The sequence below is a fragment of the Lemur catta genome, chromosome 1 (genome assembly GCF_020740605.2).
Source record: "Lemur catta isolate mLemCat1 chromosome 1, mLemCat1.pri, whole genome shotgun sequence".
Lineage (NCBI taxonomy): Eukaryota > Metazoa > Chordata > Mammalia > Primates > Lemuridae > Lemur > Lemur catta.
The window spans coordinates 149,375,100-149,392,157 of NC_059128.1; the positions used below are offsets into that span (position 1 = coordinate 149,375,100).

General features: G+C 44.2%; 1 protein-coding gene and 1 long non-coding RNA gene across 4 annotated transcripts in view; one reads left to right on the forward strand and one right to left on the reverse strand.

Annotated features, from left to right (window-relative positions):
- CMTM8 (CKLF like MARVEL transmembrane domain containing 8) overlaps positions 1-7,914 on the reverse strand; it is a 97,053-nt gene extending 89,139 nt beyond the window's left edge. The window contains exon 1 of the mRNA XM_045537511.1: positions 7,546-7,914. Within this exon, the coding sequence (XP_045393467.1) occupies positions 7,546-7,692 (147 nt within the window). The 5' untranslated portion in view covers positions 7,693-7,914. The remainder of the gene's footprint in view (positions 1-7,545) is intronic.
- A 322-nt stretch (positions 7,915-8,236) lies between these two features.
- On the forward strand, positions 8,237-15,330 carry LOC123627904. Of its 3 annotated transcripts, none has more exons than XR_006731524.1 (4): positions 8,237-9,275; positions 11,188-11,331; positions 11,691-12,117; positions 14,555-15,330. It is a non-coding gene; the product is annotated as an uncharacterized LOC123627904 (long non-coding RNA). The 3 variants fall into 3 exon arrangements; XR_006731530.1 differs by having other exon boundaries at positions 8,237-9,212; XR_006731518.1 differs by having other exon boundaries at positions 8,241-8,690.
- Positions 15,331-17,058: the final 1,728 nt, after the last annotated feature.

Here is a 17,058-nt window from a genome sequence, read left to right on the forward strand (position 1 = left end):
CTTACTACAAAGCTACAGTAATCAATACAGTGTGATACTGGCAAAAACACAGGCATTTATATCAACCAAATACAACTGAGAATACACATATGCACCCTTCTATTTATGGTCATTTGATTTTCGACAAGGGTGCTAAGATAATTCAATGGGAGAAAACTGGTCTTTTTAACAAATGGTTCTGGAACAATTAGATATCCATATGTAAAAGATTGACGTTAGACCCTCACCTCACACCATATACAAAAATGAACTCAAAATGAATCATAGATCTAAATGTAAGACCTAAAATTCTTTGAAGAAATTATAGGAGTAAATCTTCACGACCTTGGATGAGGCAAAGCCTTCTCAGATATGACATCAAAAGCACAAACGACAAAAGAAAAAATAACTAAAATGGACTTTTTCAAAATTAAGAACTTTTGCACTTCAAAGAACACCATCAAGAAAAGTGAAAAGACAGAATAGGAGAAAAATATTTTCAAATCATATATCTGGTAAGGGATTTGTACCAGAATACATAAAGAACTCTTACAACTCAACAATAAAAGACAAATTGATCTAATTTTTAAATTGGCAAAAGATTTTAATAGACATCTTTCTCAAGAAAATATACAAATGACCAATAAGCACATGAATTTGTTCAACTTCATTAGTTGTTATGGAAAGGCAAACCAAAACCACAAAGTGATACCACTTCACACTCACTAGGATGGCTAGAATCAAACACAGACAATAATTAAGTCTTGGTGAGGATGAAGAAAAATCAGAACCCTCATGTTACTGGTGGGACTGTAAAAGTGGCACAGCCACTTTGGAAACAGTCAAGCAGTGCCTCAAAATAGTATACGTAGAGTCACCACATGAGCTAATAATTCCATTCCTTGCCAAATGCCCAAGAGAACTGAAAACACAAAAGCAGTTCACAGCAGCAGTATTCATAATAGTCAAGATGTGGAAACCGCCCAAGTGTCCATCAGCTGATGAGTGGATAAACAAAACAACCTATGCACAATGAAATATTGTTTGACAATAAAAGGAATGAAGTACTGATACATACTGCAGCATGGATGACCCTTAAAAACATGATGCTAAGTGAAAGAATCCTGAATGAAAGGGCCACATAGGATTCCGTTTATGTGAAACATCCAGAATAGGCAAATTCATAGAGACAGAAAGTATCAATAGGTTAGTGATTACCAAAGGTTGAGGGAAGGGAGGAATGGGGAGTGACTACTAATAGGTATGGGTTCTTTTTGAAGTGATGAAAATGTTTTAAAATTAGATAGTGGTGATAGCTATACAACTCTGTAAATATCCTGAAAATCCTTGCATGGTAGACTTTAAAAGGTCAATTTTAGGCCGGGCGCGGTGGCTCACGCCTGTAATCCTAGCACTCTGGGAGGCCGAGGCGGGTGGCTCGCTGGAGGTCAGGAGTTCAAAACCAGCCTGAGCAAGAGTGAGACCCCATCTCTACTAAAAATAGAAAGAAATTATCTGGCCAACTAAAAATATATATAGAAAAAATTAGCCGGGCATGGTGGTGCATGCCTGTAGTCCCAGCTACTTGGGAGGCTGAGGCAGTAGGATTGCTTAAGCCCAGGAGTTTGAGGTTGCTGTGAGCTAGGCTGATGCCACGGCACTCACTCTAGCCCGGGCAACAGAGCGAGATTCTGTCTTAAAAATAAATAAATAAAAAATAAAAAATAAATAAAATAAAATAAAAGGTCAATTTTATATGTGAATTATATCTCGGTGAAGCTACTTTTTAAAAAACACATACGATCCCAGGTGCAGTGGCTCATGTCTGTAATCCCAGCACTTTGGAAAGCTGAGGTGGAGGATCTCTTGAGGCCAGGAGTTCAAGACCAGCCTGGGCAGCATAGTGATACCCCGTCTCTACAAAAAATTAAAAAAAATAAATCAGCCAGGAGTGGTGGTGCACGACTGTAGCCCCAGCTATTCTCGAGGCTAAGCCAGGAGGATCCCTTGAGCCCAAGAGTTGGAGGCTGCAGTGAGCTATGATTACGCCACTGCACCCCAGTCTGGGTGACAGAGTGAGAACTTTTCTCCAAAAAAAAAAAAAAAAAAGCTAAATATAATAAAAAAACACGTGTTCCAAAGCTCACAGAATGCTACACTAAAAGGGTGAGTTTTACCGTATACCTTAATAAACCTAGCTTTAAAGATTCATCTACCCATTTATTAATTTTAAGTATTTATCCTCAGAAAACGCTAAAGAACATCGAGAAATTTAGCTTAAAGGATGTTTGTTACAGCACTGTTAAAAGAAGGAAATATACGTTAAACAGTAGGAGCCTGGATATTTATGCAATATTATATCGCCATTAAGAATGCCATTAGAAATTAATCATTGATGAGAAAAGGTAATAATATATCAGGCCCCAGCAGGAAACCGGGCACATTTGGATTGAGTAATCTGAGCAGAGTTTAATAAAGGTGTTATTTATAAAGCAGGATGCAGCAAAATCACAAGTGATAGTGCAGTGCCCGGCAGGGGGGAGTGAAAAGTTATCAGACCCAGTGCAGAGGAGGCTGCCAGACAGCCTAGCCAGCCTTCCCTGGGAGCGACACAGCAAACCTGCTGAGACCCGGCCAGGAGCAACCCTGGGGAGTGAATATCCAGAACCTGCTCTCAGCTGATCCTACAGTCTCCTGCTGGCGCCACCAGTGGATGAAGCCAGAGGGCAGGGGGAGCCCTTGGGATAGTCTATGCAGGAGCAGGGTGGAAAGTGAATCTGAGGGACAAATGGAGGATACCCAGCATAGATGGTCACAGCAAGAAACAAAAGGAGTAGTTTACAAGGGGCTACATTTTTTTAAAAATTACTGATAAACAATACATAACCACTTAAGAAATTCTGGAACAATTCACTCCAAGAGGTAAAAAGAGTGGTTCACTCAGAGTTCCTAACAGTGACACAACTGGCAGTTGGAGAAGCCATTCATTGTTGGGGACTATCTCATGCATTTCAGGACATTAGCATCCCTGGCCCCAGGGCACTAAACACCAAGAGGAACCTTAGGCATTGCAATAACCACAACAACTGAAAAACCTTAGCTACTTCCAGACATGGGATGGTACCACACCTTTGGTTTTGGTTTCTTTTTTCTTACCTGCATTTTAAAAAATTTTCGGCAAAGACTAGGTCTTGCTCTTGTGAAGTGGAAAAGTTTTTTAAAGGAACTCAACAGGACAGTATAATAATTTAGATTCCAGCTCTCAGTAAATCCTATTTGTCCTTCTCCAACTAAGTTTGCTCATGACAGTAAGTAAATAAAAGGTAGCCTAACATTATTACATGGATACTATAATTCATTTTGAAATCATCAATAACAGGAAGGGCGCAATTAACTCAGCTTACTACAAATCACTTTTATTCTTCAAGTACTTGTAATAGCTATGAGATCACGGCATCCTCCAATTCACAGGTCAAGTACTAGATTGCTTCTAGCTGGTTATAAAATTTTAAAAGGAAGGAAGTTACCACGATTTGGTTTCAACGTGATGTTACATTGGCATAGCTTGAGTATCGTAGCAGGTAGAGCTACTACCACCCACCGTGGGAAAGCCAGGGCAGGCGATTTTGATAAGTGATTTAAGTTTTATTTTGTTCTCTATATTATTTCATTTTCTCAGGTTCAGGCAGGAAGTCGGGTTCTTAGTAATTCTTTTTGTTTCAGTATTTTGTTTTTACAAGGCAGAAAGTAGCATTTTTCTGGGGGCAGGTATATCTTAATCTCAGGAATAGGACAGTAATAATTTGAAACACACACACCCCTCTATCCCCAGATAAAGAATCAGTGGTTGCATATTTCATGACATCCAAGAAACCATCCATAAGCTGCATCCTTATTCAGATATTAAAACATGAACAAAAAAGTGTCTTAGAATCAATAAACACAGTACATCATTTAAAGTGATCCTTAGCATTTTAAATATAAGAGTTTCTCTAATTAAAAAAAATATTTTTAGATTAATAAGCTCATACTACCAATGAAAGTTTAAACCAGTAGACCTTTGGGGGAAGATAAATTCACAATACATCACAAAACTCTTAAATTTGTATACCCTTTAACCTAATACTTCTACTTTAAGGAATTTTTCCTCAAGAAAAGCACTGGAAAAATGTGGAAAGATGGACAAAGAAGGAAGATTGCTACAGCACTGGTTGTACTAGTACAACCTAGAAACACGTTAGTCTTCAAATAGCAGATTGAGGAAACCACGTATCATACTTCCTTATGATAGAAAACACTAATAACGTGAGAGATCTGAGACCGTGAAAAATGTTCATCTCATAGTAAGTGCAAACAGCAGGTGACACATCAGTAAGAAAAATCAAACACACACACACAAAATGCAAAGAAAAAAGTATAAAAGGAGTTTTAGAAAGAACTGAAGAAAATGGAAAGAGAAAAATCAAATTTAAAAAAACCCCTCAAACTTACAGGAGTTTTCCTTATTTGAGAGAACACACCAGGTCCCCACGGTGTGTAATAATGGAAGAAAACACACTTATATAAAGGCACATCGTTGTGATAGTTCAGATCTTTGGGAGGAAAGAAGATTCTATAAGTTTCCAGAAAGGTGGGGGAGGATTAACAACTGAAATAATTAAAAAAAAAAAAAAAAAAAACAGCTAGAGGGCAATAAAGAAATACTTTTAAAATTCTAAAGAAAAACAGTGTCCGATCTAACATTTTTTACCTAGTCAAACTATGAAGTACAGTTTAAAAGATGCAAGTCTCAATTTCTACATGCAAGAGGCTGTGTGTCCCCTACAGTGGGAATAAGGCAAGACAGAAAAGGACACTAGACGCGGGAAGCCAGGGATCCAACCCAGGAGAGAAGGGAAGGGAATCTTCAGGGCAGTGGCACGGGAGACCCCAGTCAGCTGTGCACAGGCCACCAGGCCTGGTGGGAACAGGTCAGAGGCCCCCAGCGAGGTTGGCCATGAGGATGACTGATAGCATACCCAATGTCTCTCAGCTTCCTGGCAGATTTAGACAACTAGGGTTAAATTAGTGACTAGGTATCTGCAGAACTAAGAAATTGAAAAAGAACATTTACCAACACCCGGGAAAACAAGAAATTGGGCAGGGAAGGAAAAGCGTTCACAGCGGCTCAGCTGTGAGCAGTGTTTACGGTGTTTTAGGTCAACACTGACTGTTGATCTAACTCAAATCATCTAATGACTATACAGATGGTCCTTGACTTACACTGGGGTTACATCTCAATAAACTCATCCTAAGCTGAAAATATCAGAGGCCGAATATGCATTTAATACACCCAGCCTACAAACGTCATGGCCTAGGCTAGCCTTCCTTAAACATGCTCAAAATGCTTACATTAGTCTACAGTTGGGCAAAATCATCTGACACCACAGGACATGCAGAGCATCAGTTGTTCACCCTGGTGATGGTGTGGCTGACTGGGAGCTGCGGTTCGCTGCCACTGCCCAATGTCAAATGAGAGTATCACACCGCACAGCATTAGCCTTAGGAAAAAAAATCAAAATTCGAAGTACAGTTTCTACTGAATGCATATTGCTTTCCTACCATCTGTAAAGTTGAAAAATCTTAAGTCAAACCATCACAAATCAGGACCTTCTGTATGGAGACACAGGAAGGGTATATGTATAACTGGAGGTGGGAAAGAGGTGGCCCAAGAGTGCTAAAGTCTCATCTTTAAGAGTAAGAAGACGATGGATAATGCTACAATTGTGGCGGGGGAACCCCCATAATAGCATTATAAACATTTTTAGAGCTCTAAGAGATGAAAGTGGTGGAGAAAACTTGTATTTCTGCCTGTAGGACAGAATCTTCAAAATATATGCATAATTAGCTCTGTCAAAAATAAAAACTAAAGTAGTAATAAGGGTGAGTTTGCATACACGTTTTTCCATCTTTTTCAAACAACTTAATGAAATCTAAAAGGATACATGCCAACATATCAACAGTGGTTATTTCTAGTGATGGGATTGTGGGCCATTTACATTTCTTCCTTCACTTTTATATTTCTGGAAAAGTATGCAACGTAGAGCATATTGGTACAAATTTGAAAACAATAGGCATTTTCCTTCATGCCTAGTCCAAACCCACCCCAGGGTAGAAGCACCATCTCTGTCATTTTAGCTTCTGTTTGCCCTGCTGAGGCAGGGGAGCCTGCCAACTCCTTCATTCAAACAGCAAATATTTGTTGAACGCCTAAGAGCCAGGCCCTGCAAGGTGATTCCAATATCTTTAGCTTTCTAATGGGCCTCCTGAAGTCCTCAGTACCAGCTGAGGGAATTGGATGAAGAGTGGGCTAAGCCAACACTTCACAAACTTTATGTGCACAAGAGCCACCAGCGGTTGGATTCAGTAGGTCTAGGGAGGAACCTGAGACTCTCCGGAGGGAAGCAAGCTACTTGATGTTTGACTGAAGGTTTCTCAAAGCAGCTGCCCAAGTCTCCAGACACTTGTACCCCATGATGGTCGCTTATTCTCTAGCTCCCGTGGGGTTAGATTTCAATCCCACAAGTGGTTAAACCAAAGTCTGTGACATACAGTAGAAGTGACACTGCTTAGGCAGCTGGAAGCTGACTGTCTGCAGTTAAAAGCAGGGCCTTGGAGAAACGCAGGCCTGGGTCTGAATCCCAGCTCCACCATCCACAGGTGTGATTTACTTCCCCACTCTAGGCCTCAATTTCTTCACATATAAAATGGGGATGATAACTGAAGCCACTTCCACAGAGTAGGGTTGTTGTGTGGGTTACATGAGGATATGAAGGCATCTAAAGGGCTTGACAAGCCCCTTACACACGACGAAGACTCAGTGCCCACCACTGTTAACAGGGCTCCAGTCCTTTCTCAGCCCTGAAGGACTGGCTGGGACTTCTGGGGAGATCCCTTGATTTCCAAGCCTTCCCGCCTTCCAACGCAGAGGAGAACGCACATGCCCTGCCCCCTTGCCAGGAACGTTCTCTGCCTAAACCAGGATGTGTGCAGAGCACCAGGCAGGAAACCCCTCTGGTCCTCAAACAGGTTGAGGCCCTCAGGTTTTATTCAGTGAATTTTTCCTGATTCACCTTAATCTTACTACTGGGGAGATAATTATGAAGATAAAGAAGCCCCTCCCTCTCTCCCTGATGTTAGGAAAGCTGTGCTTTCAGGGAGGAGGCGGCCATCCACGTGGAGATCAGGTGAGGGGAGCACCAGGTGTCCCTGCCGCTCAACACAAACTCAATGCCTACCAAGCATCCTGCTCCCAGGACACGCCATCCCGAGGGCCCAGCAAGCTGGGTTTCTTCCCCTACAGACATACTGAGAATTACGACCCTCTCTTCCCCAGGAGCCCGAGTTGATCAGACCTCGTTTGGAGAGGTGTCTGAGTTTTGCACTTTGGGAAGAAAGCGAGGCTGAGCCTAGGCTCGCAGGAGCATCCGAGCAGGCTCCATCCCGAGGAGCGCGGCGAGTGCACGCGCGCGGTGTCCCTCTGCGCGCCCCCGCCCCCACGCCCGCCCCGGCCCGCAGGGCACTCACGATCTCGGCCACGATGAGGAGCCCAGGCAGGGTGCGGAGGAACTCGCGGTCGTAGGCGAAGCTGCTGCTGCTGGTAGAGAAGTTCTCGGCGAAGGAGCTGGTGGTGGTGGTGACGGTGTGGGAACGGGCGCGCTGCGGGTCCTCCATCGTTGCGCCCCAGCAGGGCCGGCCAGTCCCCGGGGACCCCCAGCGCGTCCGGGGCTGGACGCGCGGCCCTGCGCCCCGGGGACAGCGGCGAGGGGGAGGGGAGCGTGCCGAGGGCCGTCCAGGCGCGGCGCCCCCGGCTCCTCGGTGCGCGGGCTCCGGGGCTGCGCCGGGGCCCAAGAGGAAGAGGAGAGCGAGCGAGGGGCCGCCGGGCGGCCGAGCAGACGGCGGAGGCCGGGAGCAGAGGAGGGGGCGTGGAGAGGGGCGGGCGGGAGGCGGGCAGGAGAGGGACCGCCCCGCGGAGGCGCCGCGAGCTCGCGGCCTCGTCACCTGCCGCCGGACACCAGGCGGCCGAGAGGGCGCCGGGTCGCGCCCAGGGTCGCTGGGTGGGCAGCCCGGCGGGCGGCGCGGAGGAGAGAGCGCAGGGGTCCTCCTGGCCGCCCCCGCTCCCGGCCCCTGCGTCCGTCAGGCTCCGCCTCGCCCGGGCCCGCCGCCGCCGACCTGTTTCCACCTGGCCTGGGCGGGGGCCGCGGGCACTGGCGGGGCGGGGGGGGTCCCTTAAGGAAACCCAGGCCCCCACGGGTTCCGCGGCTCCAGGACTCTGCCGCGGGGGACCGAGCGACGAGCGAGGCGGAGGGTGGACAGAGCGGCTGGAGTTTGACCCGGCCGGACCTTAGACCCGAGATCGAGGAGAGGCCGCCAGGACTGTCCGGGGACGGCTGCAGCTTCTCCCCCGCCCGCTGCGGCCGTCTCCAAAGCCCGGCGTTATTTCCTGCCGGTCCTGTCGGGAGCGATTTGAGGAACCAACTTCACAGCTGGGCTTTGAGGGCGAGACGCTCCCAGGGTTTGCCTGCGGCTCCGTCGCGGGCACCCGTGGAGCCTGGGCGACTGCGCCTGGGCCGGAGGCAGAGCGGGGAGATGTTTGGGGGCCCCTCGTCAAGATGAATCAGCGTGACCGTCCCATCACCCTCGGAAAAAAACGTTTCAAGAAAGCGTGGAAGGTGTGGTTTGTGCAAAGTGAAGTTTGTGACAAACGGGCTGTGCTCTCATGAGATGGTGGACGGGGCAGGTTGTTACAGGGTCAAGTCAGACCTGAGCTCAGACTCTGGCACTTGCGTTTATAAACTGTATGATCGTGAGGAAATGGCTCTAGTTTTCTGGGTTTCAGTGGTGCCATCTGTAAAATGCAGGCTTTGAGAGATGGACCTCTGACCAAAAAGACTGTCTTCGTTGTGGTCGCTCCTATTTTGTGAAAGGGTGGCAAGAAACATTTTATCCAGAAACCACCAAGGGAAAAGGAAATAATCTTTGGCCACAAACAGAGGGTAGCTTTCCGTTCACAGTGAAGGCATTCCGCCTGATCTGTTCCAAGATAGGTTGGAAAAAAGGTCAGAAGGGACATTTTATTCCCAATGTCTTATCAGCTGTGCTGAGAAGAAAGCAAAAACTACATTCTAATAAAACAAGGACAAGAGTTTCTATAAAGTGTAGGGCCTAGCCAGGAGGACCTCAGGGAGTAAAAGGTAAGGCTTCAAAAGGGCGGCAAAGATGAAGATTTGGAGAAATTCCATCCATGTGCGTGTTTGGTAAGCACCTTGGGCTGGTGGATAAATACAACAAAAATTTTAAATATAGCACTTTCCTCCTAGAGCAATAGTTTCTCAAAGTGGTCCCAGGACTAGCACTGGGAATTTGTCAGAAATGCACATTCTCAAGCCCCACCCAGACCCACTTAATCAGGAACTCTGAGGGTGGAGTGTCAAAGCTGTGTTTTAACAAGCCCTCCAACAGACACTGATGCATGCTGAAGTTTGAGAGCTGCTGGTTTAGAGAAACTGCTAGTGAAGTTGAAGAGTAAGAGATACACACATGAAATGGCTGGCAGAGTCTAAGGCATCATGCATGACATTCAGTGAATGTGTAAGACAGAAAGGAAGTCTAGACAGCTCTATTTCCATAATACAAAGGACAATCCTTTCTTGAAACTCTTGGGTTCAGGTAGACTTCTGAATTCATATTTTTTTAAATTTAGAAAGGTAAAATGTACATGTATAGTATATTACATAACAGCCTCAGTGAAGGCTGTTATGTAATTAGTTACACTAATTTTCTGCAATGAAAACATATGAATGACATAGTGTATGCTTGGGTTATCTTTTGCAATGTAACAAATGTTTCCCAAACATTAGTGATCTAAAATAACCATTTTATTTGCTCAAGAATTTGTGGGCCAGGAATTTGGGCAGGGCTTGGCTGGAAGGTTCTTCTGCTCTGTGTGGTATTGATTGGAATCATTCACTGAGGGCTTTCGACTGGTGGGTGAGCAGCTGAAAAGTGGCTAGAAGATCCAAAAAGGTTTCATTTGCTTTCCAGCACTTCAATGCCCTTTCAACTAGACTCTCTCTCCATGAAGCTTGAGCTTTCTTATAGCATGGTGGGCTCAGAGTAGTTGGACTCTACAAGGCAGCTGGTTAGTAGAAGGGACTTTCTAGGGAAGGCAAACACAGAAGCAGATCTCTTAAGGCCCAGCCCTGAAAGCTACACAGCATCATTTCTGCCACATTCCATTGGTCAAAGCCAATGAATAACAAGGCCAGCCAGATTCAAACAGACGTGAAACAGCTACCATATCTGGACAGGAGGAGCAGCACAGAATTGTGGCCCTCTTTTAATCCACTGAGATTTAAAAAGACAATAAATAGCTTCACATAAGTTTAAGTTAGGTTTTTCTACCAAATACATTTTCTGCAAACTTAAGAAGAAACTTTTAGTTTTCAGTTTTTGGGATTTCAGGATTGCACAGAAACATTTGCATACTGGTTGCTGGCAAAGTGGCTTGCCTCTTTCCAACTGCTGCTTAAATTCAGATGTTCATCTTCTACCTGGAACCCTGCTTAGGGCCCATTCCTCCAATAACAACCTCATCCAGTCCACCTCTCATCTTCCTGCAAGAATTATTGCCTTGAAACCCCAGGCTAAGGTATCACTGTGCATAGCGCAAGGGCTTCTATAAGGTAGTTCAAACTATCTCCTCCAATCCCTTTTCCCAAACATTCTAGAATGCATCCTATTTCAGCCCCAAATGCATCTTTCACATCTCTGTAAGTGTGACTACTTTATGCCCAGAACCAGCTTTTCTCTCAGCCTAGAAATCCTCCTACCTTTATGCACAGCTCAAAAATCTTCATTCTTCACAGCCCATTTAAAATACCACCTTTTCTGTGATTTCTTTGAATTTCTATGAGCTTTGTTCTTTTTTGTTTTAGAATTCATTAATTTTATGTACTTTCCGCTCCTTTTTGAGCAACATGAATCATCTTTGACACCCTCCTGCCACAGGAGATATTGAATGAATGCTAAGGCCCAAACTTTATTCTTTTATTTTTATTTTTTTTATTTTCTTTAAAAATTGTTAATATTTTACTTCTTTTTTGTTTCTTATTTTTGTATTTTCTACCCTACATGAACTTTGACTACAAATTTTATTCTTAAATGCAGAAAAATGTCAAAGGAAAAGGTAAGCCCTGTCCTCCCATAAAGACTTCATGCAGAACAGAGCTTTGAGCTGAGACTTGTGGGAAGCATCCAATTTGTAAAAATGGAGAAGAAAGTGGAAAGCTGGAACATCACCCCAGCCTACAGGTACAGCCTAAGTGACACCACATGTGCCAAGATGAGCAGGTCCTGTGCAAATTGGTATGGAGGAGTCTAAGGAGACCTGTTTGCATGGGGTGTAGGCTTGAGGGTTTGTGCAGAGTCTGAAATAGAGTTGCCACAAGGCCATACTACCCAACAAGCAAAAGTTATGAGAGACAGCACTCCCAAAGGTCCACAGGGCCTAGGCCATTCAGTGGGGCCCAGGATTCGTCAGTAATTTAAATAAATAAATGGGCAGGTTATGACTTCCACGTGCTGTCTGAGAACGAGGGGACCAAGGGTCATTCTCGTTTAAAAGGTGCTTCTCTTAGGTTGACCTATGTTTCTCTTCATTGTTATTCTAGTTTAATTATGGTTGTTGCAGTCAAGAATCATCAATGGATGCTAAAGTTAGGCGTTGACAGTATGATGCGAGAAAGGATATTTACATGACCTCAAAGTCTCTCCCTGGAAGATACTATTTTCCTTTGAAATCTGTAACTGTACAGCAGAGAAACCTTTGGGACAGCACCGGACAGCACGTACCTTCTGATCTGATACATTGAGAAGGGTCCAACTTCATTTCCATGGTATTCTTACCAAAATGCATAACCTGAATGTAATCATGAGGAGGAAAAGAGCAGACAGATCAAAATTGAGGGACATTTTATCGTTAAGTTCATGAAAGACATGAACTCTTCCACACTAAAAGAGACTAAGGAGACCTGACAGTGAAATGCAATGTGAAATCTTAGAGTCTTGGCCAGAAAAAGAACATCAATGGGACAACTGGTAAAATAAATTTTGTAGATCATATAATAGCTTTGTATCTATGTTAATTTCATGATTTTGATTCTTGTAGCCTAGTTAACTTGAGATGTTAACATTTAGGGAATCTGGGTAAAAGTTTACAGAAAATCTTTTTACTATTTTTGCAAATTATGAGTCTGGAAGTATTTTAAAAAGTTAAGAAAATAAGAATAATTATTTATGGTTGATTAAAAATAGAGTTCTCTAATCCCAACTGTAGTTCACATTCTCCAAACACATTGCATTTGTGATTTATCCATCCCAGAATTTCCTGCCTCCCCTCATCTTGCTATTAGTGTATGGCTGGTAGGGAAACCAGGAGCTTGGGTGAGATGTGAGAATGTTCTTCCCACTCCAGCCCCAAAAGTCACCAGTTAGTCTAATCTGTCTTCAATTTGAAAACAGGCAGAGATGGGGCCCAAATCCATTTGCCAATGAACTTCTGGGTCGGGCATTTGTTTGGGTTCCAAGAGGCTCTATCAATTTGTTAGTTCAAGTGACCATAGGGTTAGGCAGATAAGGTTAGATAATAAGTGAATCAGTCCACGTTTTCAGAATAGCCCCTTGAATTGTATTCTTCTGAACCAGACACATTTTGGCTTAAGTATTAACTTTGTGGAAAGTTCTTCACTTACACAAAAAGTGTATTCACTTCATTTTTCTTGAAACATGACCTCCTAGGTCTCACTTTTGTTTTTCTGCTTTAGTTTGAGACACGGGGAGAGGAAATATTTTACTTTCCTCTTTCCATAAAGAAAGCAACAAACATTTGGAGAATCTGGGAATGTCATGAAATCAGCCCCCAACATTTGATCCCAGCTGGGGCAGGAATAGGGAGTGTTGGGGTCTGTGGGGAACAGGAGCACAAGTGCTTCAAAGGGACCACCTCAGTTTCTGCTCCACCTGATTGTTGCCATGCAAGAATTCGGACCTAGTGTCGCCAGAAGTCCTGATGTTTACATATTGGCAGCTAATATCCATTGTTTTAAAACACTGAATGCTGACTTTGTGGGCCAAAGAAACATATCTGAGAACCATCAGTTAACACCCTCTGATTTAGGCAAAGAAAGAAAACTTTCTTCTTCCCCAGCCTCCCCTGTGAGGCCCCCCAGAGACCTCAGAGAATACAAAATTTAGGTCAAGAGGGTGATTCTTAAGCGCAGAGTAGCTGGAGGAAATGTTGAGTAGAGTGGTGAATAAAATGTCAAACAAATGGGATGGTGCTAAGGGTAGAAAAGGGTTTTCTGAAGCCAAGGAAGGTTAACACTTTGGGAGGCAGAGGCAGGAGGATCACTTAAGCCCCGAGTTCAAGGCTGCAGTGAGCTATGATTGCACCACTGCACTCCAGCCTGGGCAATAGAGCAAGACTGTGTTTCTAAAAAACAAACAAACAAAAATAATAAAAAGAATCAACTTATTTAGAAGTAGGGATTCTTAGAACATAAAAGAATGATGAATTTTTTTGTTGGCGTGTTTTGTGTCACACACTGTCTTAACTTTAAATAATTTTATTAAGTCACTGATCTTTTTAAAAATTTGGGGCATCTTGATTTCAATGAGAAAGAGACTCCTCAAAGTTCTTAGCTGTGTTCATTGGCTCAACAAATTTATTTTCCTACGATGTGCCACTCACTATTGGAATACACAGCTCAGTAAGACACTGTCCCTCTCCTTAATACATCATCAGGGAAGTGAGAGAGAGACCAGTACATCAGGATGGGTGGGACCCCGGCCAGGTCACAGGTAGGCCCAGAGTCAGTCTGGAGCTCAGGCACAGTTTGCTCAAGGAGCAGACATTTACACTGTTTTCAAGGGCCATTCAACTTTTGCTAAGCAAAGAATAGGGAGATAGAGGAGGAAATTCCAGGAGGAGGGACACGACCCCTCCCAGCAGGAAGCATTGGTGTTTGCTGAGAAATGCTGCTGGCTAGAGGGAATTTCAATCCTTTCCTCTCCAGGCAGGAAACAATGGGCCCTCCCTGCTCCTTCTCTGTTCGTTCAACAAACATTCACTAACTGTTCCTCCAAGGTGAGGATTTGGAGAAATTCCATCAATGAGCATTTATGAAGCTTGAGGTCATACCATACTCTTGTTCGAGACAGGGAAAGGGCACAGGGGTATGTACTGATGTGTGTGTATATATGTATAAAATCTCAGAGGGGTGAAACACTTGAGTATTTCTTAGCCTGCAGGCGTTTTACTTTTTTCGGCCACTAGCGTGCCAAGCCAGTAGAAAATTAAATTGAATATATATATGTTTCCACAAAACAAGGATCAGTAAGAGAACATGGGGTGGGTGGGTACACGGTTAACTTTGCCCTCTAGGGTGGCTTGGTTGACCCCACACCAGATTGCAGAGCAGAAAATAACTGAGGTTTGTTGAAGGAAGGCCAAGTTTTCCTGATACACGTCTTGCAGGGCCCGTTTATCACATTCAAACAAGGAAACAGACGGCATAAATCACCGGCAGACGGAAACCCATGAGGGGACTGTTGTCTGAGGATGAGGCCCAAGTGAGACGAACATTGGTTCCAGATCAGCTGAGTTGGGAGGAGCCGCCCTGGAAGTTCCAAGGAATGGTGGGAAATCGGAAGACAGCTGCTGCTAAAAATACCCTGTGCTTGTTAGTAGCACCTTGTGGAGGTTCCATGAGCCAAAACCTACAGGCTTTATTTGTAGGATTGAAGAAAATTCTAGGATCTTTTAAAAGGACTTGAAACAGGTGAATTTGAAGGTCACAATGCCAATACCTTTCATTCATTGGTGTTAAGTGGGCACCCATATGCAAATTTGTCTGCCCAAGAACCTGTCCTTCCAAAGCTGACCACACCTAAAGAAGTGCCGGGATACTTCCAAAATGAAATCAGAAATGCATCGAAAAAATTGGGCAGCAGAGATGAAAAGCAGAATAATTATACCCATAATGTGCCTCACCAGAAGACTCTCTGAAAGGAGCACATTAAGCAAGCAATTTAAGGAGTGGTTATTTGCTTACCAAGTACTTTTGCTTTAGAAAGAATTAATTGAAGGGTTCTTCTGACCCAAAAGAGCCAACAAACATTTGTGTGTTTATAGACAGTTAACTATTTGACAGAGGAGCGATGATGGAGCCGAGAAATTTAAAGGTGGCTAGAGTCTTTGTCTAAAAAATCATCACCAAGAAATATCAATAAAACACCGAATTTGTACAAAAAGGTATATTTAATTATTCTTCTTGAAGAGTTGCTAGCAAATAAAAGGTACAATGTATTATGGGGTTGTTCTAGAAATTCTATCGCCTATCTGTTTATAATGCTAAGAATCACTCCCTCCTTTGTTTTTTAATTCCCATGTTCAAGTCCACTTTGCAGGAAGGTAAGTAACTGTTCCTTCGGTCCCAACATGTGCTTATTTGGGGGTTATGGAGGAGGCCATGGGCCAGGGTAGCAAGGCCTTGTTGCACAACCTAAAGTAATATTAGCTTCAGGCTTATTACTGGGTGACAAGCTGTCTCTCCTCTCCCTTGACCTGGTGAATCTGTAACCAGAAAATCCAGTTAGATCTCCTGGCACACTCGGAGGCTGGAGGCTGATGGAGCAGGAGCAGGGACACCTCCGTGGGATCTACCCTCTCCGGAGTGGGGGAGCCTGGCGCCTTGCCTGCGAGGGCCTCCAAACGTATCATAAACTTGAGAGAATGATGGCGCTGCCAGAGAATGGAATTCACTGTGGACACCTAGCCTGGTGCCTGGCAATGGTAAACATTCAACAAGATGTGAGGAGAGAATAGGGTAAAAAGTGGTGCTTTTCCTAAAACCAGAGTATTGTGGGGCCTCTAAACAGGTCACTGTGGACGGCTGAGCCAGCTTGGCACAGAGCCTCACACATCATTATTCTCTCCGCCTCTAGGAACGGTGACGTTCACTTCAGCACACTGGGAGGAGCTTATGGAGGTTTTTTAAGGCCCAGATTAGAGATTGCAATCACTTCTCTGTGGTAGTCTTCTCAGTTACTTTAGCCACCTGCACACAGCAGAAACTCTAGTTGTCTCTGAATGTCTGCTGTCCCCTCCTTCAAGGGTAGAATTTTAAGGCTTTAGCTGGACACATAGCCACCTGGTTAAGGACATTTCCCAGCCTCCCTCACAGGCATGGCCAGGTAGCTAAACAAATAATAATAGCTTACACTGTTATATGTGCCAGGTAACTATCCTAAGTGCTTTAGATCTATCAACCCATTTAATTTTCACAATAACTTCATGAAGTATTAGGAAACAGAGACACAAAGACATTATGTGACTTGGCCAAGGCCACACAGATAGCAGGCAGTAGAGCTGGGATTTCATCTCAAAACGTGGGGCCGCTGAGCTTGCATCCTGGCTCACAGTTAGCCCCATGGACGTGAGTAGAATTTCCAGCCACGCCCTCAAAGGGGGGAGGAGATTGCCCTCCACTGCCCTTCTCTCCTTCCCCCTAGCTGGACATCACCATTCTGAACTACAAGATGGAAGCCATGTATTGAGGATGGCAGGACAACAAGATAGAGAAAGGATGGGTGCCCAGTGCAGCAGAACTATCCTACCAGCCTGGATTCCTTGTGTTCACATTGTTACGCAGAAAGAAAGAAACCTTTATCTGATTTTAGCCATTGTTATTTGGGGAGGAGCCATACTGTAACTGAGAATATATCCCGACCTACTTCATATAAAGAGTGACATTATGGAGGGACGGGAAACGTTTTTGAGCACCTACTGTATTCCAGTGTCTGCACATATTGTTTCACTCAATTCCCACAGCAGTTCTGCAGAGCAGGCCTTGTTAGTCAGTATGAGCAATGATGAATCTGAGGCTCAGAGAGGTTAAGTAATTTGCCTAAGATTACATAATTGGATAGTTAGGCAGGCTGGGATTTCAACAAATCTTCGCCAAAGGCCTCTTTTTCACT